The sequence below is a fragment of the Ammodytes marinus genome (genome assembly GCF_949987685.1).
Source record: "Ammodytes marinus genome assembly, chromosome: 13".
In the NCBI taxonomy this organism is placed as follows: Eukaryota; Metazoa; Chordata; class Actinopteri; order Uranoscopiformes; family Ammodytidae; genus Ammodytes; species Ammodytes marinus.
This window is the reverse complement of record NC_137217.1, coordinates 5,652,330-5,677,420: the sequence shown is the minus strand read 5'-3', so window position 1 is coordinate 5,677,420 and position 25,091 is coordinate 5,652,330. Positions and strand designations below refer to the sequence as shown.

Sequence of the window (25,091 nt, the reverse complement as noted above, 5' to 3'; positions counted from 1 at the left end):
GCTAGCCATTTCCCACCGTTCCCAGTCTTAATGCTAAGCTAGCCGGCTGCTTTTGTTGAGGACAGACGTAAACAGTACGTCTAAACAGGCACCGAAAGCCAACATGTGCTTATCAAATATTCTAATATTTGTATATTAATATACAGTGAGTGAGTAAGTTTTAATAACAAACATTGTGCATATAGACTGAAATAAATAAAAACAATGTTATTTCAACCTCTTTATTCAAAAAGGTTTCATTCCCACACCTGCATCCAGATCATTACAATTGACGGAAGAAACCTTGACTTAGAAAAAAAAAATCAAAACGAAAAATAAAAATCATTGCATTTCGTGATAGGACGCAATCGTAGCCTCCATCGTCCATGTAATAAATACACTCATCAACTCTGCGGGGCTCTGGAAAACGATATGGTGCGGCCTTTTTTTTGTTTGTTTTTTTAAAATTTTCTGTTAAGGCCAATGCTATCCCTTGTCCACCTGGATTTGGTTTAAGGTTGGTGTTCTTTATTAAAAAAAAAAAAAAAAAAAAACCTCATCACAGATTTCAATGTCTGCTCACGCAGCTCGGGCATGTTTCCTGGAATATCTTGGGAGAAAACAATAAGGCAGATGAGATAATGGGGGAAAGTTAAGGTTTTTACAGAGGAAACTAACCACGCTCTCAAATCAGAATACAAACACATGTCATGAGGAGACTGTTCACGCCACAGGACTGTAGATGGAAAGATAGCAGAAATTCAGCCAATTAAAAGAGAATCACTGGAGTAGATGTTTTAATGCTCCCAAGCACAGAGGCTTTCATATTTAAAGCAAATGAGAGCTCTACAGTACAAATAGCCTTTTAATGATCACAATGGCAGACATGTTGGATCTCCCTGTTAGCGGAATGCTACAAAAAGCAACGAAAAAGCATTTGTTAAGTATTTTCAAGTGGTAGTGACTCCCAAATGATTTGCACTTCAATTAGTCTCATCCAGTGGTACACAGGGTCAGCAAACACACACACACACACAAGAGCAAAATTAATCAATATTAAGCCTCTTAAACAAAGATATGTTCATATGTTATAACCAGTAAAATGCTGCTGAAAACTGATGGCCTGCTATGCTCCGAGTTCACTGTGGAGAACACGGCTTGAATACTAGCTCTAGTTCATTATCGTTGTACCATTAGCTTTAATTCCAAGACAATACAGTGCTCGTGTTGGTCCATGCTGACATCGGGGAACACAGTGACATCCCTACAACTGAGTGTGAAAGGGCACATGAGCAAACAAGCCAACACTGGCCAGATTAACACCACTTTAACACTGCTTTTGTTCAGTTTCTTTACAACATTACCAGAGGGCCTGGTGTTACAAACTGGAGGTGTGTAGTTTGCATTCACAGGGCCAACCGGATCTGATGAACGATGCTATCCATTTTATCCACTGTTATGGGACATGTAGAATCCAGCATTTTGTGTAGTTTGACCCAAACTTAACTGAAAGTGTCAGCTGCTCAAGTTAGGAATATTAATTTTGTAATCCGTCTAAATGCTCCCTAATTTATGGAAGTGAGGTACAGATATTCCTTCACTGTATTGGAGGGCTGTGCACGTACAACTACGTCTAGGTACTATAGATCAAAGGTGAAAGCAGGACGTTGCGTCTACTACAATGGGCAGTTGGGTAATCAGTTTACTATCGGCTTCTTCCATTATGTTTGACTAACCTGGAGATTCGTTCAAACACTGATGTCACTGTGCTCTGAGGTCTCAGCAGTTACCATGGTGAGCACAATGGGATTTTTCAACTGATAGGAACTAAAGGGGAAAAACAAAATGTCTCCATCGAATAGCCTGTGCAGCACGTATGAGGTTTGTTTGAATGAGTTGGTGGCTTCTCCTATGTTGGCACATGGTGTACATGCATGCTCCTGTTCATAGTGGGTTCTAAAGGGGAATGTTAAGGAAATGAAACATTAGAACAGACCTTTCTGGAAGGTGCTGTTAGTGAACGCTGGTTAAGACTGAAAAAGCAGAGTGGTGGGACAGAGACATTTCCTGTTTTAATATGAATCAAGTTGGATTAACTGTACCAAGGGGGGAAAAACACCATTCAAGTAATCCTCACGGCCCTTTTTACAGGCTATTTATTTCTATGTGAATGATGCAAAATGCATAGAGCGGTCCACCCAAAAACAGAGTCCCTGAATAAGGACAGCTAATCTCTTTCACCCTCGCCTATCACGTTCAAGTACAAAGAAAGAAATAAAAGAAGCGAGCTCAAAAAGGTCACAGTTCCTCAGGTTTCAAACTGGTATGGTGGTGGGGGGGAGGATCTCAGACTTTAAGCCCCACACACATCCCCTCCATTCTCTGACCCCACTGGACAGGTCTGAGGGCAGGCTTGAGTGAGGACACGCTCTGGAGAACTCTCTGGAGCTCCTTCTTCATCTTGATTGTTTTTTTTTTTTTTTTTTTGTTTTTTTTTAGCTGTTGTTGCTGCTGCTTTGTTTTTGTTGAAAGTTTGGTGTTAGGTTTTAAGGTTTTTCCTCTCTCTCTCTCCCACTATGTGCCTCTGTTTGGTGGTGGACTCTCTATAAAGATCTCTTGGTCAGTTTCTTGCCCTTCTTGAGGGAGAGCTTGTTCCTGATGTATCCACGCTTCCTTTTGGCTGTCTGTGGAGGGGGAAACGTGGACAAGAACACAATAAATATAGAGTAAAAAAGTGGTGTTCAGACTGCAAGAGAGCCATAGACTATAAAAAGCCTGGATCTGTATGATTGTCACAAAACATCTGAACTAATGTATACTAAACATGGCGTGCTTGCTGAGGATCCCCTGCTTACCTTTTTGGAGGTGTACTTCTGCCTGGTGGTGTCTGTGGCTCGTATCTTGTGCTCCACTCGGTCTCTGTTCTCCAGCTTCTTGACCTTGTAGATGCGGACCAGCCAGTGCTCCGAGGTGAAGGCCTCCTCCAGGTGCCTCAGCTTGATGTCCTTGTTCCCGATCTCAGCGTTACGGGTTCGGTCGAAGCCCGGCGGCGTCCGGAAGTCCAACTTTAAAGACAAATGAGTAAGGTTTAAGCCTAAATCCTATTGGTTCACTTGAAAGGACTTTTCGTCAAGCTCATTGTAACAGTTAGCTAATGATTGATTATTATTATTGATGACATACCTGCATTTCTCCAAAGCGGTAGTAAGACATTTTGTACATGAGGCAGTTGAGTAGGACGGGGGAACCGGCTTTGTCCACTCTGAACTCTCCCTGTGGGGTGAAGTAGTCACTTTCCTGGGTTTGACGGGGAGACGGAGAAAGAGAAATAAGTGAATTTTCACACACTTTGATCCAGATGTATTTTTCATTGCAGTGAAACAACTTAAAGCACTCTTGGGTACTTATACCCCTGATTCTCCCCAGAGAGCACATCAAACATTCATATCAATTCCACTTTGCAGGCATCTACCTATCTCTGCATTAAATATTTAATAACTGCAGTAAAGCTCACCTCCCCATTGCGTTCTCCTGATAGGAGTTACCTTTTAAACTGATTGAAATACAGTATGTGTGTGTGTGTGTGTGTGTGTCTCACCCTAATATCTCGTGGGTGCTCCCCCTCTGCAATGCGCACCATCCACAGGAACTTGTTGATGTCATCCCCCGAGTAGCCGATGACTCCTCCAAAGATGATCAGCACATAGTCTACATCCAGTGACCTCATGATCTCATAGGCTGCACTCTCATTGGATGACATGGCTTTGCCCACCTGGAGGAACATGGCAGTTTCAAGATTTAGTTGATGTGGGTGTCAGGTTCTCCATTGCTGCTCGTAAGTCGATCATTGCGATTTCGACCTTCGGAATTTAAGGTGGAACTGAGAGTGTGTGTGTGTGTGTGTGTGTGTGTGTGTGGGTGTGTGTGAGAATACTGGAGACTAAGATTGCGTCAAAGTAGGTATGTTGTGATTTACTATGTCTAGACCATATGACAGATGCAAATGTTTGTGTGTTAATCCTGAATACTACAACTGATGTAAAGAAAGTGTCTCTCTTCAGTCATAACTATAGTCCCATTGACAATGTAGTTTGAGGACTCTGCTTGCAAGCATTTAAGGATGTTTCTTACTCAAAACTTGAATATTGTGTCAACTGGTACTTGATTGCTCATGTTAAGTGCAACATTATGGCCACCTGGTTGTGCATCACACAGAGGAAAATAATCAATACTCAGAGTTCTACAGGGGATTACAAAAAACTCAACTAGGAACTGTTCAATTATTTCATCAGGGAGAGGGGAGGTAAACGGTAGTAAGAGACTAAATGTACGACATTTCAGCTCATTCTGTATGTAATTATGTACCGTCATTTTCGGACTATAAGCTGCGACTTTTTCCCCATTTTTCGACCCCGTTATTACACAGCACAGTATATGTTAGCTACTATTGCTCTAAATGGTAACACTTGAATACGTTATGCAAATATGCAACTTGTTTGTTGAAATGTTAATAAATGGGAGCTTCCTCAAGCAGCCATCTCTTTCCCGACAATCCCCTCTGTGCACAAACTCTTACATATGGTAATTAAACATTATAACACCTGCGGCTTATAGTCCAGTGCGGCTTATAGTGCGGAAAATACGGTATACACTATCTGCTTAGAATTATGTTGTTAACAGCATTTGGCCAGAAAGCACACAGATTTTTCAATAAAGATGAATAAAATCTCAAAGAAATAGTGGTTGGCATGTGTTCTGCAGTGTTGAAGCAGCTCTCACCAGTGCTATGTGGCTGTTGTTCCAGGTGTTGTTGTCGACCAGCGTGGTTCTGTTAGCCATGCCTGCTATCTGGTAGCCGTAGTCCCACCATGACATCACTCTGGCGTGCTCGTCTGTGTTCTGCCTCAGCCAATAGTACGCCTCCCTGAAATCATCCAGGATGTTACGGGACCTGTCGGAGAAAGAAGACAGACACAGTGGTACATGGAGGGTAAGTCACAAATATGCTTTTTTGCTTTTAATGTTAGACAAGTGCTTTGGCCTTTATTACAGAAGGTGAAAGCCCTCAATGAAACCTGTAATGACATCGCCTTAAAAGGGTCAGTTTATTTATATTACAAAATAAACACATGGACACTTACCACTGATGGCTTCTACCCATTCACATAGAGTCTGATTCATGCACACAGATCTCTCTGAGAATTCTACCTGCTTTACCGAAACAGTAGAGATGGATGGACTGCCTCCATTTGAAGTGATTTTTAATAAGAATTTCCTTTTCCGAATTAAGACTATACATGTGTGAATTAAATTAGGTGTTTCTGAAATTTTTTCAGAAAAACTGTTTTCAACCATCAACAGAACTTTAGCTTTAAACTGCTATATAACATGGTAGAGGATGAATAACCAACTGCTATGTAGGAGGGGGGCCTTTCACACATCTGTGTCGCGGTGCCCAAAAGCCTCACAGAAGAGGGTAATTCCACTGAAAAGTGCTGACAGTGTGGCTTGGTGATTCATGAGAACACATTTCCTGTAAAGATGCTGGTGGAGAAATCTCAGAGGCAGGAATATGTGTCAAAACCCAGCTAAAGGAACCTAAAACTATCCGCTTGGCTACAGGCCCCAAGGCGAGGGGGAGTAATGGTAGTCATTTTGGGTGAAGTGACCCTGTACAGAGCTGCTGACTGGATAAGAATCTCATTAGTATAGTTGTCAGTGGCTTCACTGTCCTCAGACGGTCTTACTGTTGATTTGCTGTGTTATGTCCCAAACATGTTCTGTGCCATGTTTTGCAGTCAGCCTTTAAAAGCCCTGTGAGGCTCCACCCACTCACTCTCTCTCTCTCTCTGTCTGTCAGTGTAGCCAGGAACAGCTGCATTGCTACCAGACATTTTTGATTTCTTTGTGTACCCTTATTTGCAATAAGAATGTTGTTTGAGTCCCTTTATGTTGCTTCCGTTGAGCAAGGGGTCGTAACATATTGGGGGCTCGTTTTTTTTGCAATTCATGAATCGATCTAAAATCGCAGGAGATAGGAATCGTGCTTTGTACATGAATGGGTTTTTTTTGCACCGCCCCTAATAAATGTGCATGGTGTTGTGTTGTTCTTCTCACCCATCGTTGTTGTATGAAGCCAGCACCACACTGGGGCTGGAGTAGGCGTTGCTGGTGACCCAGGTGCAGTGGACAGCAAACATCATGAGCAGCATCAACATCAGCATGGTGACTATGGACTTGATGTTCGGTCCCAGGCCTTCCTCGGCCTTCTCCTGCTCCGAGACGTGTTTACGCACCTTACCGGCCTGCAGAATGGACGGCGTACCATTTGTTAGAAGGTTACTCAAACAAGACAGGAGCGCTGTTAAAAATGAGCCCATAATATACTAGAGAAGCCTGTTAATTGCCCCCGCTGAGAGAATACTCCGACAGACCATTAACTGTTGTAGCCAGTTTTATGGCGGCCTTTCCCAAAGACCCGTGATAGGTCGGTAATGTATTATTCCCACTGTATTGATTTGGAAGAAAAGCTAGAAAAAGGATGAGAAAAACATTGGACAAAAAGTGCTGTGTGGTGTCCCCTGAGGGAGGGGGGGGGGAGTAATGAGGATACAGCTTGATTTCTTTCTGTTTCACCACAGAAAACAGAACACACTATTTTCAATTACTCAACAGAAGATGTTGATATTGTAGAGTGTCTTTGAGTACCTTGAAAAATGCTTTATAACATACATTTATTATTTATTCTAATATTGCGAATGGCAATCATCAACAACACGGTGAGACTAAGGCGGTCCTCTGTGACTTGGGAGACTGACCTTGTCGTAGAGGTTGCCGGCGTTCTTGCGGTCGTCCTCATCACTGCTGTCCTCCACAGGCGGACTCTGTCTCTTCAGGTCGTCTCCCAGGTAATGCTCAAAGACACTGGAGAAAGCCACCGCAGACAGCATGCACACCACCGGGGTCAGGGTCAGCATCAGACGCACCATCACGCCCGCAAAATACACTGCGCTGATGGCATACAGGGCCACTGGGGGAAAGGAGGGGAGAGGGGCACAGAGACAGGGAGGGAGAGGTTAGAGGGGGGGGCCAAGATATTACCATCCAAGCTTGACAGCTTTGATTTCATTTGACATCTAACTCGGTTGGTTTTAATTAATTGAATTCTGTCAAGTCATATTACAGGTGCGCTGCCTCATTACTACTGCCTTGCTTTCCTTTCCTAATGTGCTGACACTAGGCCACTGCTCAGGGGGGGAGATAACTGAAAATGTACTGGCAGGGGAAAGCAGTACCACTTACTCATACACAAACCCTAATGTGTGTTTGCTGGTGCATGTGTGAGGCTGTATCCATGCAGTGCTTTGAGCTCAACTCAGATCAAAAGAGTCTCGCTGAAATGAGGAGGAGGCAAAAGGCACAGGGCAAATCACAGATACACAGAAAAAAAAAGGTTGGATGGAGGAGAAAAGGCAAGTCACAAGAAAGTAGTGCAGGGCAGAGGGCGGCTCAGTACAACACTGCACTTTATGTTGGCAAGTAGAGCCCCCCCCCCACCCGGATATTACAGGCCAATGTCAGCTCAATGTAGATTTATCATATCGGTGTATATTTGTGGACTGATCAGTATAAGGTGTATATGAGGTGTGTGAATTGTAATGTGTAAATGGGAACAGGTCTCCCTTGCAAAAGAGACTCCGATCTCAATGGGATTTACCTGTAGAAATAAAGGTTAAAAAAAGAAAAAAAGAAAAGGAAACCATAATTGGAAAAAGATTATGTAGCTGCATCAAAGAGATAGAACCACTGGAAAATGAAGAATTAATTTAACTACAGAGTTGAAGAACTCTATAGTGACAGAAAAATAATAATATAAATGGTCATAATTCAGGCATGCCCACAAATCACTATGGAGTTCATCATGGTTCTAATTTAATTTTTAACATTGTATCACAACTTAACTGATTTTTGAGGGAGATAACAATATTAATATTGGTAATATTTGATAAGTGATGAGAGAAAATGATAATGGTGTGGCTCACATAATTACATACACAGCCATTAAACCTACACATGTATACTAAAATGAGATACACTAATAGAAATCATATAAATAGTGTGGTGGGGTCAAGCTGTTTTTGAAATATAAATGTCCGTCATGTGCTCAAAACCATAAACATGCATAAATAATGATCAAATCATAGGTGCTATGTATCAATCCTATGTGTAGGACAAAGGTTTAAAAGGTTAAGCTATTTAAAAGTTCCCCCAAGACAGAGCTGAGTGCAGTGACTTAATCCTCCCCCGCCCTCCCTAATCGATCGGATCGTCTATTGAACATGAGTGGACCATCTGAACGTAGACCCGATTGCCCAACCCTAATGACAACTAGCTGAACTAAGAAGTTTGCTAACCAAGTTGAGAAAAAGTCAAGCTTTCCTTTAATATAATATCAAAGACCATCTTTAAACAGGGGTCCCAGTCAGGTTGTATGTAAAGGACACTTGCGAGACGTTTTATGACCTCTATTATTATTATTATTATTAGTAATATTTATGGAAAGGAGACAGCATGTTAGGGCTCTTACCAAAGACCCGCTCATCATTGATGTTCTTGATGCAGAACCAGAGGCCTGCGGGGAAGGTGCAGACCAGGATGTGAAGGTCAAAGAAGAAGGAGACCCAGGTGGTGGGCTGGTGCTCAGACACTGAGGCTATGATGGGGATGTGGATCTTTGCATACCTGAGCACAACAGGACAGACAGAGAGAAGCAAAAAGGTAGAATTAGGCAAATGAAGAGAAAATAGATGTCTTTATAATGACAGCGTTAATACTGGAGGTATGATCAATGTCAAACAACTCTTTTCTTTAAGATCGAAGCGTGATAGTCTCCATTCATTTCTACTGAACTTAAATTCCCACTGACAGTAAAGCAGTGTGGTCTTATTCATAGTGGGATGGCTATGGACATCTAAATTGGGCTGATGTCAGTTATCTTGGGTCAGAGGATGACCCCATTACTTTTGCTGCACTGCAGTAAAACAGAACTTCCTTTTAAGAAAAGAGAAAAAAAAACTCAGGCATGTTCACAAACATATGTGCACACAGACAGTGAGAGTTCTGGACATTTACAGCTTATGTTGCAGTCGGGCAGTTTACTGTTTCAGATGTGGGAGGCAGTATTGTTTTTTTTTTATGGCGGGCTGACCGGCTCACTGTCTGTCTGACCATTGAAACATTGTTGCAGCTCGACAGAGGCTAACGGCCTCCACACACATCCTGCGTCTACCTCTGGAGCGCGTCGCCTTCCGTTACTGCTGCCTCTCTCGCGCTTTTCTCAGACACACATACAACGTCTCAACTGCTGCTGCAGCGCTGCTTCTAAAAGCCCTGTCTTTCTACATAGAGATTTCATAGATAATTCCCATTAAAAAGGAAGTTATTTTATGTAATTTATGATGCATATGATTTATATTGAGTCAAATATCGAGTCTGGACAGTAATCTGTGCGCCCCATTGCCATTTTTTTTTTTTCAGACGCGCAGTAGACGCTCAGTAGAGGTAGGATGTGTGTGGAGGCCGTAAGGCTAAGCTACAGTACCTGGCGTGCACCTCATTTGACTGTTAAACCTGGCTTAAGCGTGAGAATACTGATTGAAACATCAAAAGGAAAAGTAATTTCATTTGAGAAAATAGGGAACAACCTTCGAAAAAAAATCATTATCCCCTTGATCTTTAGCTAGAGGTGGACTAGCTCTGAATACATTAACAGTTGGACTTTAAATCAACCAATGGACTAGGTGGAAGAAAATCTTTATTGAAAGTTCCTCCCAACCATGCCACTTTCTGTCTGGTATAGTTAAACAGATGAATAGCTAAATGAACTACTGCGCGTTATGTTAATCTAATTCATTACCAGCACCGCATTCAGGGACTTTAAAAAACCCGGTGCAGAAGTTTACAACGCATCAAATGTGATGTCTTACCCAGTATCCCAGAGGGAGTAGAAGCGCCCACTCCAAGGAGCGATGTAGCCTGAAAGTGAATCACACACACATACACACGTTAGAATTGAGTCCATTTAAACAATCATATAGCCACCGGCGATCTGTGTACACACACTGTACGTGATCAGTGGATCCTGTCACGCATCAGTGGGAACCCATTATGGCATTCCTGCAGCATGTATGGATCATCTGTTTTAATATGTGCCCGTTGTTGGCGGGTTACTGTGCTGCTAGCATGATGAGTGGATTTAATGAGCTTTACTCTGGCTCGCCCAGTACAATGAGAAACACCGAAACTAATCACTGATGTTAAGCAGAGCTCTATTTGTTTTCCCCCCCAAAACAAACTGCACTGTTTGGATCTATTGACCCCACACTTAACAGAAGCATGGGAAATCCACCACAATCAGTTTTCTCCATTGACACTTTCAATAAAGTTTATTTAAAGAATACATCTGTACCCACATCATTATTAAAATGAGACTAAGAAGAAAAAAAATTGACCTTGGAACTGCTCAAACTACAGGCAACTGACCCAAAAATTCCCAACCTGCCAGAACGTAAATCAGATTGTACCAAAGTTCAGGTAATTAATCAGGCTTTGTGAGCCCTCAAACAACAATCCATATTGCAGAAACAAAACAGCATTTCAAATTATTTAATCCCTTTTGCCATCAGGTTGTTGAACCTAGATATTGGTTAATTGAAATTAATTCCCCGTTTACTTTTTGTATTACTGTTTGTGTGTTTAGTCAGACTGGGCAGACTGGTTTGAGATGATGAAAAGGCAACAGTATCTCAAATAACCACTCGTTGCAACCAGGGTATGCAGAATACCATCTCTGAACGCACAACACGCCCAACCTTGAAGCAGATGGGCTACAGCAGCAGAAGACCCCACCGGGTGCCACTCCTGTCAGCTAAGAACAGGAAACTGAGGCTACAATTCGCATAGGATCACCAAACCAAAATTGGACAATAGAAGATTGGAAAAATCATGCCTTGTAAATGTATGTTAGTCTTAGATGGACTGGTAAAACTGAATTGCCCCTTGGAATAAATAAAAAACCTGAAACAACATTAAAAATAAATCCAGGGCTGTTTAAATGTGGGCTCCTTGAGTCGTAGCTTTTCCCCCCCAAGTCCAACCAACCAGTCAATATAAAGATCACACGCATAATATGACACAGAAAACATCCAGTGTAAAGAAGTTATGTACACAGCTCTGTATGTTTCACTCCAAACTGAAACATGCAAATTCATATTTGTTCATTGTGTTTTGCAGGGACAAGGTGACTGTGTCAGCTGCTCTGCTGTGGCGGCTTTTAGTTTGACTATCAAATGAAGTGCTGAAGATTGTTATTTGACCGTTGAACCGACCTGTGTACGTGAGATAGATGACAGAGAGGAAGACCACTCCGGCAGCCACAGACACTCCCAGGAAGAAGAGTGTCTGGAACTCCTGCCGGGTCAGTCGGTCCTTCAGGTACTGCAGGAAGGCATAGGCCTGGAGCAGGGCAAAGACTCCTGGAACACACACAAGACCCAGGGGCAAGCTGTCAACTACGCTCTCTGCTCAAGTAGTACATATCGTTAGCCTCATAGCATAATTGCCTAAATCATATTTACTCTACATCTACTCTCCATTTACTTTTCGTTAGCCTAATAGCATAATTGCCTAAGTCATATTTTAAGGGTTATAGAGTAGGGTATAGTAGATGTAGAGTAAAAGTAGAGTAGAGTTAATATGATTTTGGCTATTATGCTATGAGGCTAACGATATGACATTCATTTGAGTAAAAAAAACAGTGATGGGGAAAGAAACATTTAATTTTTAATTATAACTAAGGTGGTGATAGAACATAAAACATTAAAAGGTGCTCCGGGGGTGTTTCAGTGTGTGTTAATTCTTTCACACTTCTGGACAAAAGCGGTAGTGTTTTTTTTACTATGCCAGGTATAGTTCCAGGGTGAGGGATCCATGACAAAGGCATTAAGAAAAACTAGATACAAATTGCATTATCTGCCTTATCTGATTGGGTACTGACCTGCTGCGGCCATGTGCTCACTGGTCCTGATTGGCTGAAAGCCCACAAAGGGGATCTGCATGGACAGGACCAGGCCTATGATGTAGAAGGTGCTGTAGGCTGGGGAGAGAGAGAGAGAGAGACAGACAGACAGGGAGAGAAAGAGAGAGAGACAACCAGTTAAAGACAAGCCATGACTTCATGACATTAGACATTCAACTCTATTCATCCCAATACCTTCTCCACCACACACCTAGCTTTAACTTATCACACTTTTAAAAACAAATCTGTGCAATACAAAAACTAACAAGTTGAAAAAGACCAAAAATATCTTAATCGGTAACTCTGTAGTTGTTCTATTTATTGAAATAATGACTCCTAATGAATGCATCATGTAATGTTCTGCGTTTAAGCCTCATAATATAACTCTTTCCTCTGTGCAACAGAGCTTCATGTGGGTGAACAACTCTGACAAATCATTTTCTATGAAGAACTAGGAGAGAATGTGCAATGTTTACTTCTAAATAGTGAAAGCCAGTGGTGGATAGATGAAAAGGTGAGACCTGAGCGGAAATGAGTTTTGCGGCTGCATTAATAAAAACACATTTGCTCGTAGCAAAACTCTTGGGATTCTTGGGATTCTTTGGAAATAATAAATAGAGAATGCAAAACCTTATATTATAAATCATTTCAATATACCACCAATGTCACTGCAGGTACAAAGCACACGTAAAGGTGAAATAAATCACACACACAATATATATGTAGATATATATATATTAGTGGTGGGCCGTTATCGGCGTTAACGTGCTGCGTTAACGCCAGACTCTTATCGGCGATAAAAAAAATATCGCCGTTAATCTCTTATTCCACCTCCTGTTCGGCTCAGGGAGCCAGTCATTTGTACAGTTCAGCTTAGACTCGGCCGTAATGCTGCTGCACACACACACACACACACACACACACGCACACACACACACACGCACACACACACACAGACACACATGCTGCATGTCAGAGACGAGGGGCGAAGCTTCTCTCACACACCCGCCGCTCTCTCTCTCTCCATCACTTGCCCACGACACAATCGGGTATTGGAACGCAGGGTGGGTGTGTGTGGCCACCGGTCGCCACGTGACTATAAGTTTCCAAGTTTTAAACACTTCTATCTCTTCAACGTCAACGTACCCGAATCCTAAATATCCCCATAGCAGACGCTATATTTCATCGGGGGGAAAACTTTGTTTTGCGCCACAGTTCGACTCGGCCGTAATGCTGCTGCACACACACACACACACACACACACACACACACACACACAGACACAGACACACGCTGCATGGCAGAGACGAGGGGCGCTACCAAAAAGACGAGAGGAGCGGTTGGAGCAGTTGGAGAGTTTAGAGACACATGCGCGCACATTTATTTACATAAAATCGCAATCGCAGTCACTTGTGCAGTTATGTAAAATGTTTCACTAAGGAAAATGACAGAAAAAGTAACGCACAGTGACTTTGATGAGTAACTTTAATGTGATTACTGGTTTGGAGATAGTAACGCGTTAGATTACTCGTTACTGAAAAAAGAGGTCCGATGCCGGTAACGCGTTACTATGTAACATCTTGTTGAACATTATTTATTTTCATCACCAATTATCATAGTAGAACAGCTTCCTCAAGCAGTTTGTGATGCATGTTGGAAACAGGAGATGAGCCCCTGGTCTGATGCGCCACCTGGCTTGAGAAACACGTTCTCAAAGACTTACTTTGAGTCATTATTTAGGAGCACACACATATTATGAATGAATTCAAATGAGCCATTTTAATCTAGATTAATCTAGATTAATTCCAAAATTAATCTAGATTAATCTAGATTAAAAAAATTAATCTATGCCCACCTCTAATATATATATTATACGAAAAAAAAGTGCAAGAAAGTAGAACTTAAAATCTACATGATAGATTGTCGGTAGCCCAACTCCCCTATGACAAATGCAAACACAAGCTCACACAGTGTTTGACCCGTTAAAACCTAGCAACAGAATGGGGAAGAAAGGGGGTTTAAGTGACTTTGAACATGGCAATGTTGAGGGTGCCAGAACGGCTGTTCTGAGTAGGGGAGAACGGGGGAAGTAGGCACACTTTTTACTATAGTGAGACTTGCTCATCACCTAAACATCTTTCAATAGTCATTCCTACATTAAATTGAAGCTTAAGGTGTTGGCTTGAAACGTGTACCCCTCACTTTTTCTATCTTATTGTAATAAAGAAGAAATTAATCAAAGACACCCTTACACATTGTGACAACCAACCCCATCAAGGGGTCGGTTGTCAAACACTATGGGGTTGTTTGTCACAATGTTATCTTAATGGGAATAATCTTAAAAATAAGGCAAGAAAGTAGAACTAAATTTGAAAGTTTAATTGCATTGTCAAATTGACAAAAAGTCCTACATAACTTACTGTAGCCTTGGCAGCTGGTCTAGTTTGGGATGCACTGGGTTGTTTTGATTTTGTTGCCCTTTTTTCTTTTGTATGCTAGCTGCCTTTTCCTGCTCTATTCTTTCCTTCTCTGGGGTGTCAGTGAGGATACAGCTTGACAATTTATTTCGTTATTGGGTTCCTTTTCTGGCTGCAGGCTTGAAGTCAGAGGTCAGTGGAGGATGGGCATACTGGTTCGAAATGATAGAACGGCAACATTTACTCAAATAACCACTCGTTACAACCAGGGTATGCAGAATACCATCTCTGAACGCAAAACACGTCCAACTTTGAAGCAGATGGGCTACAGCAACAGAAGACCCCACCGGGTGCCACTCCTGTCAGCTAAAAACAGGAAACTAAGGCTACAATTCTCACAGCATCAAAAAAAATCATGCCTGGTCTGATAAGTCTCGATTTCAGTTGCGACATTCAGATGGCAGGTTCAGAATTTGGCGTAAAAAACGTGAAAGTATGGATCCACCCTGCTGTGCACCATCAACCACGCCATGTTCAAAGTCACCTAAACCCCCTTTCTTCCCCATTATGATGCTCGGTTTGACTTCAATACATTGTCTTGAACAAGTCTAAATGCCTAAATGCATTACTTTGCTGCCATGTGATGTGATTAGCTTTTTGTTTTTATAAGCCATTGAACAGGCGTACCTAATTAAGTGGCCGGTGAGTGTTTATGTATATACACATACAGTAAGTAGTTCTTATTACTGCCAGCATACCGTTGGTGTTTTAAATTATTTCTAAAATATGTTAAAATATCGACCTACATCCATAAAAAGACATCTACTTTTTTGTTGTACTGAATCTAAACTGCTGATACGCGGTGTCCTTCCTCTCCAAACACATCTCATCAGGTCTAATCTAATAGTTGGGCCGTGCTCCTGGCAGTGCAGTTGTGTAATAGATGAAAGCCCAATGTGGCCCTGGTAAAGTGTCCAGGCAAGGCGGCACTGTGTGTGTGTCCGTGTCTGCGTGTGCGTGGCACAGGGCACTGGCTCTGGACCGGTAGGCGGGAAATATCAAGAGAACAAAAGGCATCCATCAAAAAGAGCTTTTCTAATCTAAAGTTTCCCATTGTATCTGCAGAGGAGACGCTGGTGGTGAGATACAATGAAATTCCATTTGGATTTCATGCAGGTTTTTTTTCTGCTGTGATGGAGTGAGAGGAGGCTGGTGTGTGACAGCGGCAGGTCAAAGACTGGACTCACAATCACAGTATAAGGGGCAGGCATCACAGAATACAGTGTAACTTTCAACTCGACACAATGGATGTTAGTGCTTCAGGCGATAATGTACAGTGCTGGTCTTCAGAGAGGGGAAAGTCAGCTCTGTGCTAAATTTTTTAAAAACTTTTGCCAAATCTAGCCCTGCGTTCCAAATCGCATACTCTTTCTTTTTTCTACATCCAACGATAAAAATAATCAAGTTGGGATGCTACAATTGGGACATACTTTTACTCATTTATTTCTTTATAACATTGCACATTGATCTTTCCTCTTGGTTTTACGTCCGTCGCATCCCTGTTTGTTTTCATATGGAGGCTACGTTGATGTGACGTCACTTCAGGTTCGCACTGGATTATGGGTCAGAATCGCCCAAATAGGACATACTAAATCTTTTTTCTTCCATACTAAATAGTAGAAAGGATGCGATTCGGAATGCAGGGTTATTGTTTGAGGGAGAATCCAAGACTCCTCCTCCAGTGTCATGTCCAACTTCTCTCCATCTCCCCTAGCAGTCCTCACTATGGGCGTTCTTTCTGATTCTATTTCTTAATGTTTTCTTGTCAATTTAACACAGTGGTGTGCATGTTTTAAGTCTTGAAAGGGATAGTTTAGTAGTTTTTAAGTGGGGTTGCAGACTAACTAATGCATAGTTAGTCTGTTACCTTATGGAGATGGTGATCAGCACAGTCACTATAAGGAGTTTAGGGGAGATGTCGCTGTAGCAGAAATCAGCATTGTATTGTTGCGAGAACAAAAACCTTTTTTTTCTCCAAATATAAATGCTAATTTTTTTCCACATCTTCAGTTTGCCGTTTATTTTTTTTGTACCACTCCCCCAGTCAGCTGCTCGACTCAGAGCTACTGAGGATTATTCTAGACACATAAGAAAACTAAAATAAACAGCCGTCTTTAGGCAAACTAATATAACCCAACATCAAAAATACCGAACTACCCCTTTAAGCCATTATTTCCACAGTATTGTTATACCCCGGTATGTACTGTATGGGCCATTGATTTGGATTTGTAAAACAATAGTATGGTGATGTGTCTAGGCATGAGCCCCCGGGGGTCAGGACTAGATTGAGGATCAGTGAGAGAGAGCTCTTTGAAGGAAAGACAAGCTTTTATCTTTTTCTCTCCTGCCTGCGCTTCCACTTCCACCGTCTCTGACTTTAATCATGTATCCCTGTAACCCGTCTCTGGGGGGGATTGGTGTTCAAACCTGATATGTGGGGCTCATTAAAAGGCACAACATCAGCATCTAAAAGGATGCTATTAATGATCAGTAACAGTGTTTACACAGTTCACGTACCAACAAAGAATAACAAGCTACTCTGTGCATCGCTTCAGCTTACAGTCTTTTGAAGAAGGGGAAATAGAGGTGTGTGTGTGTGTGTGTGTGTGTGTGTGTGTGTGTGTGTGTGTGTGTGTGTGGCCGCTAACTGCACAGCTACCTTCACCTTCATGTTGTTTGTTTATCATGAATGTGCTAAACTTGATGTCAAAAGATCATAACTGTAAACCTCTAACTTCATGCCCTTGAATTAATGGGAAGACACATGAAAGTATTCATGGGCAGGTGGGTGGGTGGGGGTGTGTGTGTGTGGGTGGGCGCGCGCGCGTGCGTGTCTCACCTATGTAGAGTCTTTTACTGTAGCGCTGCATGAGGAGCAGGACAAAGACATGAAGGGGAATAAGGTTGATGATGAAGACATAACCGCCCCAAGCTGAAACCTGTGAAACGGACAAAAACAGAATGGATTTATTAAGAGTTCACTTTCATCTTATTAATTTAGAGCTTTTGCAATAACAGTTCTAGAGGGATCTCACTATTTGTATTATATAGCTGCACACTCAGTCAGAAATACAGTCACGTATGCAGTTAGTTTCATGCTCCTTATCATAAGGGGATTTTGATCTCTGCTCTCACACACACACACACACACACACACACACACACACACACACACACACACACACACACACACACACACACACACACACACACACACACACACACACACACACACACACACACACACACACACACACACACACACACACACACACACACACACACACACACACACACACACACACACACACACACACACACACACACACACACACACACACACACGAGGCTGCAAAGCTGAACAGCCCACCTGGAGCTGTGAAATCATTATGAGCTATGGTGTTAAGATGGAGATTATGTTGTCGATCCCCAAAGGCACAGGAGCTCATGCATACACACACAAACCTCTTTTCATGTTTTGTTCCCCCTCAGGTTTAAGCTTATTTCCCCTAAGTGTCATGTAAGCCCTAGGCGGTGAGCAGCTGCCAGGGAAAAAAGGTGTGACAACTTTCAATTTCATTCAAATTCATCACAGTCTAGCTGAAAGATCAGGTGGGCGAGGGAAAATGTTCTACTCAAGATATTTTTTGTATGATGGAAAGAGCTTTTCGGTTAAAAGCAAAGTTTGTCAAGCTTAATGTGCAGAGAATCTCATGAGGATCATTGTAGGACGCTTGTTTCAGAGTGTGTGATATACATGTTGCCTTTTCTTTACTCTACTGAGCGGGGGAAATTGCAGGTGCAGATAGAACATAAAATCAATTCTGGTTTCCATTCATACATGACCCATTCCAGGAAAAACACTGAAAAAATTGCTGGAACAGGCTGCATATGTGAAAGGCACTTTAGACTCGGCTTTGTGATTAGCTTTTAATGGGTCGGTTTTTTAGTGTCAGATTAGGACATCGTATATACCAAGCTTGTTATGCGTGTTCTCACCATGTAGAAATAGGAGAGGCAGCATCCAATGGCCCAGAAGACAGACCCCGTCTTCACTGACTTCACCTGCAGTTTGGATAGGAAAACATCAAAAACACACACACACAAATACACACATACAGTGAAATCTACATCAACTGCTTCCTTTAAGCTTAGCCGTTCTGTTCACGATTTTTTTTCCCCGAAAGGATTCGCCTTGTTGCTGCTAACCCAACAAGACCGCGTGAATTATTCATAATGTTTCCTGCTTTAATGACCGGCACAAGGCAGGGCAGCGTGTAGTACACATCTCTAGCTGCTAACAAGAAGCTAAACAAGGCTAACGAGCCCTGACTTCACCAAGACACGGCTGGGAAGGCTCTGCTCACTGGCTAAACAAGATGTAGTGGAAGAAAGGAGAGGCAAGGGGGATCGAATGAAAGCCTATATAGACGGAGAGAGAAGGAGAGCGGGTGTATATAAGTTTTCCGTTTTCCTAACCAAGCATATCCCAGCCTGATTATTTAACTCAACCTGCTGAAGCATAGTGGAGGTGCTCTGGACTGCGAGTAGTAGGGATGAGAATATATATTGACTCAACGATTGATTCTCACGCTCAAGTCGAATCTGAAGTCTGAACATTGGAGCTGCAGCTGTGTTTTGCTTAAAGTTATACTCTGGAAGATTTTCATCTAGTTAAGATCTATCAAATAATGAGTTAAAACCATGGGGATCTACTGACTTCATACTGTCAATAATGTTCGGTATTCAAAGAAACTCTGGTCTACCCGTCATTACATTAACGGCCACTGGTCACAACAACATAACTCAAATACGGCAGATTAAAGCTTTAAGGGAAGTGTGCACTTTCGACGTAAAATAATGACGCTCACACTTATGAGTGGTTCACATCCCTAATGGGGTATAGACTTAACAAAGCACACACTGTATAAGCATATAAGTTACCCAGAGGTAGTAGGTGAACTGCAGGGCGAAGATGGCGATGCCCTCGTTGTCGAAGGAGCCGGCCACGGAGCGGGAGATGTATCCGGGCACGATGGCGATGAAGCAGGCCGCCATCAGCGCCGCGCCCTGGTTCCAGAGCTCGCGCGTCAGCAGGAAGGTGGAGATGGCGGTCAGGCCGCTGAACACCGGGGCCAGGAACACACACACGTCCCGGATGTGCACCGTGATGTTGAGCAGGTTCAGCACGTAGTGGATGAGGCCCGCCGTCACCATCAGGCCCGGGTACACCTGGAGGGAGGAAGGAGGAGGGCAAGGTCATTTTTTTGTAACAATAGGCTCCCTAAAAAGCAAATAACAAGCAAATAACAGAAAGAGTTAAACAAAAATGTATAATAGATAAGACTAATAAATTAATTATAACCAAACAAAAGTATTTGGTAGTTCAAGCCATGAAATAAATAAAGCATGCAGGACAAACAAGAGTCAGCATCAGACAAATAGGAAATAAAAAAGGTAGACTAGGACTTATAGCAACATCAGATGTGTTAGACATCGAGGCAGTAGCCCACTAATACAGACAGTACATGCACAACAACAAAAAAAAAATGTCGAAAGGACTTAGAAATAGTACAAATGAAGTAAGGAAGTATTCAGGCTCTCTCTCAGACAATCCAACTAAAATGTAATATTCATGTTGATATTAGAATAATAATAGTATAGCCTGAATAGTAGGAGTGGAACTATACATCGATAGAGATAGATATGTATTGACAAAAGATCGAACCGCATCAATGCAATGCCCAAACATCAATGCATTTCGCCATTCTTTTTTATTTATTTTATTTTAAGATATTTATTTTTTGACATTTTTATGCTTTTATTGATAGTGTAGAGACAGAGTTGAAATGGGGCAGAGAGGGGAGTGACATGCAGAGAACGACCGCGGGCTGGAATCGAACCCGAGTCCGCTGCTGGCCGAGGCCCATGGGGGGACGCCCTACCAACTGAGCTAAGGGCGCCCCACATTTCGCCATTCTTAATGTATGCTTTTATTTTGACAATCCCTCTGTGCCTCTGTATGTGACACTATTTCCACCAAAAGTATAGATTGTTTTTCATTTAAATATCTGGAAGCACTCAAAAAAAATGGTAAAATCATATTGTAATGTTTTTTTTGTGAGTTGATATAAATGTACAGGTTTTGTTAAATGGTTCATGATATCATCCTATATCGATCGTATGTCCCTGAATCGAATCATATTGAAGCCATATCGATGCAGACTGTGATATCGGCAAATATCGTGACCAACAAATCCGATACATCTAGCTTATATTGTACTGTGATGAAACCAGTGGGTTACACCCATACTGAATAGCCAGATTTTCCCTTCAACATTCCCTATGTAATATGTATTTGATGTAGAGCTGCAACGATTAATCGACGAATCGAATATTAATCGATTATCGCCAACTATTTTGATAATCGATTAATCGTTTCTAGTAATTTTTTAATAAAAAATTTCCAAGTTCTCTGATTTCAGCTTCTCAAATGTGAATATTTTCTGGTTTCTTTAATCCTATTATGACAGTAAACTGAAATATCTGTGTGTTTTGGACACAACAATACATTTGACGACATCAACATGGGCTTTGGAAAATTTATCAATTTTTCACCATTTTCTTAACCATTTTACGGACCAAAACATTAATCGATTAATCGAGAAAATAATCGACAGATTAATCGATTATGAAAATAATCGTTAGTTGCAGCCCTAATTTGATGGGGATGAGAAAAGCACCAATATTGACCAGCCAGCGTGAGCTCTGAACAAATGAAAGTGCGGCTTCATGCTGCGCTTCAGTGCTGTGACTGCAGAATGCCACCATTAACAAGCTGAATGAGCAATTCAACGGCAGAGGGGAAAAACACATTACGGAGCCACTGGACAGAAAATGCTTTCAACCAGCCTCCACCATTAACTCCAACACTTCTGATGACAGCGAGTGTGAGATGACTTGTTAAAAGTGACCGCAATCCATCTCTCCTTTAGAGGGAATCTCTTTTATGAAGACAGATTAATTCATTGCCAACGTGTGGGTGTTGCTCCCCCCTAACTCCCCCAAGAGCTGTTTAACCACCCAGCCCTGCTAACCCTGTGCGTGTGTCCGTGTGTGCGTGTGTTCGTGTGTGTGTGTGTGTGTGTGTGTGTGTGTGTGTGTGTGTGTGTGTGTGTGTGTGTGTGTGTGTGTGTTAGTTTAAGGTGATTATCGAATATTTGTCACAGTAAGGTGAAGAAATGTCGACGAAGAAAGAAGAGGGCTTAGATAGACGGTACACTCCTCTGCAACTTCCCAAGTAAACCCCCCACACACACAGACACACACACACATGAGAAACACTCACCGTGCCCCCTACTATCCTACCCAGAGGGTACCAGGCTCTTTCGTCAAACCAGTTGAGGAACTCATAGAAGCCATTGGTGGTGAGATGGTGAGTGGACCTGTAGTTGAACCTGTAACATTGAGACAGAGGGAGAGAGAGGGGCTGTTAAACAGGAGCAGCTACTGAGGACTTTAAACCCAACAAGAACATTCAACAACGTTGCATTTGCTTGATTTAAGCTGGTTAAATGAAAGGCACACACTACAGACAGGTAGCAGATATTCACCGATTTTGACATCAAAGTGTTCTGCAGAATCTGCTGACTCCACCTTTAACTGTGAAAAAAAACTCCTAAGAATCTGTTGAGGCAATCTACTTATGTTGTGTCAGAGCATAAGACAACCATGGTGCCACAGAGGCAAGCGAGGCACGTCAGAAAGTGTAAAGAGTTCAACAACGGATGTGTCACTTTGGTTGGACTTGATCTTGGTAATTTGGCAAAACAGAATATCTAACACACACTTAAATTAACCTTGAATTCAAAAGGATACAAAACTACAACACTCTTGTGGAACTGCTAAATGTGTTTCAATGAGATGTCAAATTCCTCAAAGACGTTTGATTTGACGTGTTGATGGTGGAAGGTAGCCTTATAAATCAAGCTTCAACTGAGAGCTTTTAAGAGACATAAAAGTTGCAGAACTGAGAAGATGAAACTAAAAGAAAAACTTCAAAGTCCCCCGCCACGAGCAAAAGGTTGAAAATTAGGACTGTCACAACAAAGCCACAGCTTTGGAAGAAGATCTCAAAAGTGGCAACACCGTAGAGGTAAACTGATTAAATAATATCAACACAAACAGCTAAAGAGCTTATTTGAACTTCCACCAGCAAATTGCAAGGTTTGGTCTGTATCTAAAGCAATACACAAGATAAAGGAGTGCTAAGGAAGCTGCCAGCTGGAAGTAGTACAGGTTTTTACAATAAGAGACGTTTCAAATTGATGATTAAAAGTAGTGGGATGTTTGTATCTGTATGTAAAACTTTAGTTAATCCAAGTGTCTAAACACTTGGAGTTCAGAACCTAAATGGAGTAAAAAGAACAAGAAATCTAGACTTGAATAAGAAGCAAATTAGACCCAGACGTTCAGCAATGCTCTTGGCTTGTTGAATAGAAGAACCAAGATTGTTCAAAGAGTATCTAAGCAGGGTAAATGGAACAGAATAAAGTGATACTAGCTAAGCATTCAACCTAATTAGAGATTGGCTCTTGAGATGCCATCAGTTCTGAAGAGGGGTCTGCATTGTATCCGACTGAAAGGCCCATATTGGGGTAAGGGGAGATCACAATGATTTCAGATCTTTTCATGGACTTGGAATCAGATAAAATGCAGTTATCAATGGGAAAACAAAGCCCTATTAATTAACAGATTGATGGGAAACTTGGCACTAAATCCACTCTTCCGCACCTCGACAAATGTCAGCGATTTTCGAATAACAGCGGCAGTAGTAGCGGTAAAGCTATTATTGACGTTGCGTCTTGGAAAAAGGATATCAAAATAAATCACGGGAGAAGAAACTCTCCAGTGGTTCCTTTTGCCCTTTTTTCTCCCGACACTCTTACCTTTCTCATTCTTCCTCGGCCTTCCATTTCTCAAGCTGATTACAGCCACCGAGACTTTAAGAGGAACAATCCAACTTACGGCCTGAGCTATAATTAGACTAGGCCTGGCTGGTATAGAGTGCTTCTTGCTGTTGTACAAACGCTGCATCTTGCCCAGAGGCTTCAGACAAAAGAATGTGCTGCTGATACGTCAGTCCGATTGTCTCCCCGGAGTGTCTCCACAAGTATTAAAGTGCTCAATAGAAACTGTCTCCCTCCACGAAGAGCAGGCTTTTGTTGGAGGGATTTAAGTGTATGGCTTGCTCAGCACCTTGAGGAGTAAGTGCCAAATTGAGGGTATGTGCGCAGATGTTTCGTGGCCACTCCAGAGGGCCAGTCATTCCATTGAAAGAAGAGGAGAGAAAAGAGGGGCCTGCACAGACATACAAGTAGTTCAAACAATCCATTGCATCTTTGGTTCTCCGGATTCCAGCCTGGATTGACAGAAAGTATCTCTTTTCTTTTCTTACATCAACCTCTCACAGTCATACAAAAGCCAGCGGTACTGGACACACGTCTTGGTCCCAGACAAAGCAAAAAAAAAAAAAAAGGATAAATGCCATAGGCGTTTCCTTTTAGGATTTCAGATGAGAACATTTTGATCATCAACAAACTAAATGCAAACCAATTAACCTAAAACCGTATTAGATTCCGTTCAGGATAGGCTATGCACCTACTGATGCAGTCAGTCTAGCAGGCAGGTGGTTTCTATGGGCCATTAGGCTGCCACATTCAAGTATGAATTCAAGATTCAAGAAAACAATTAAGGGCTTAATTCGGCCTTAGTGCCCAAAAGCATATAGTTGCACAGTTAAAGGCCCGGACACACCGGCCAGATAATCGCCGTCTCTCGTAACTTCTGTCTCCTCCCCTCAGCCAGCTTTATACATGAACTAGCGCCGAATTTTCTCAAAAAAACAAGCAGACTAAATGACGACTTTCCATCTCCCACAACAGACAGCGCTGCACTGCTACCATTTCGTAGCCTACTCATAGGCAAAAATATTGACACACACACACACACGGGGCGGGTCTCCGTTTATGCGAGACAGCTAGCAAACAAAATTGGAGGAAGATTGAGAGATAGGCCTACTGTTTTGAACCTAGCCTACATTGTTGCACCCACTAAATCAATAATGCACGGACACTGCGGAGAATTAAGTAAGATGTCTTCCTACTTTCATGCTTATTTGCCGAATCATCCCATAAACCGTCCATAGAGCCCTCGAGTCGGCCCCTTTCCTCTGCTTCTCTTTACTTTTACTTTCTCCCTTTTACCCGCGCGCCCGGCGAGCTACAGGTGCAGCTCGGTGCAGCTCCGCACCACTTTTGCACCGGGTCAAAGGGCATTATAGAAGTGCGATTAATCTGCGTTAATTTTTTTTTAATCGCGTTAATTTTTCTGTGATTAATTAATCGAAATTAACGCATTAATTTGACAGCCCTAATAAATACGTATTTCTATCAATGTTTATGGTCTAGAGAGCTGTCCCATCATTTCCGGCTTCTGTATTTTTTCGGGCCACAATACAGATTAGCGCCGCCTGCTGTTATGGAGACATTACGTCCCAC

General features: G+C 42.2%; 1 protein-coding gene across 1 annotated transcript in view; it reads right to left on the bottom strand.

Annotated features, from left to right (window-relative positions):
• Window positions 1–516: 516 nt before the first annotated feature.
• LOC307259332 (dolichyl-diphosphooligosaccharide--protein glycosyltransferase subunit STT3B-like) overlaps window positions 517–25,091 on the bottom strand; it is a 43,834-nt gene continuing 19,259 nt past the window's right edge. Inside the window, exons 2-16 of the mRNA XM_080039136.1 lie at window positions 21,881–21,989; window positions 19,477–19,764; window positions 18,532–18,597; window positions 17,372–17,471; window positions 12,035–12,133; window positions 11,367–11,513; window positions 9,966–10,014; window positions 8,567–8,721; window positions 6,798–7,009; window positions 6,097–6,284; window positions 4,759–4,930; window positions 3,578–3,751; window positions 3,163–3,276; window positions 2,835–3,044; window positions 517–2,663 (exon numbers count right to left, since the gene is read on the bottom strand). Coding sequence (XP_079895262.1) covers window positions 2,583–2,663; window positions 2,835–3,044; window positions 3,163–3,276; window positions 3,578–3,751; window positions 4,759–4,930; window positions 6,097–6,284; window positions 6,798–7,009; window positions 8,567–8,721; window positions 9,966–10,014; window positions 11,367–11,513; window positions 12,035–12,133; window positions 17,372–17,471; window positions 18,532–18,597; window positions 19,477–19,764; window positions 21,881–21,989 — 2,164 coding nt within the window. The 3' untranslated portion in view covers window positions 517–2,582. The remainder of the gene's footprint in view (window positions 2,664–2,834; window positions 3,045–3,162; window positions 3,277–3,577; window positions 3,752–4,758; window positions 4,931–6,096; window positions 6,285–6,797; window positions 7,010–8,566; window positions 8,722–9,965; window positions 10,015–11,366; window positions 11,514–12,034; window positions 12,134–17,371; window positions 17,472–18,531; window positions 18,598–19,476; window positions 19,765–21,880; window positions 21,990–25,091) is intronic.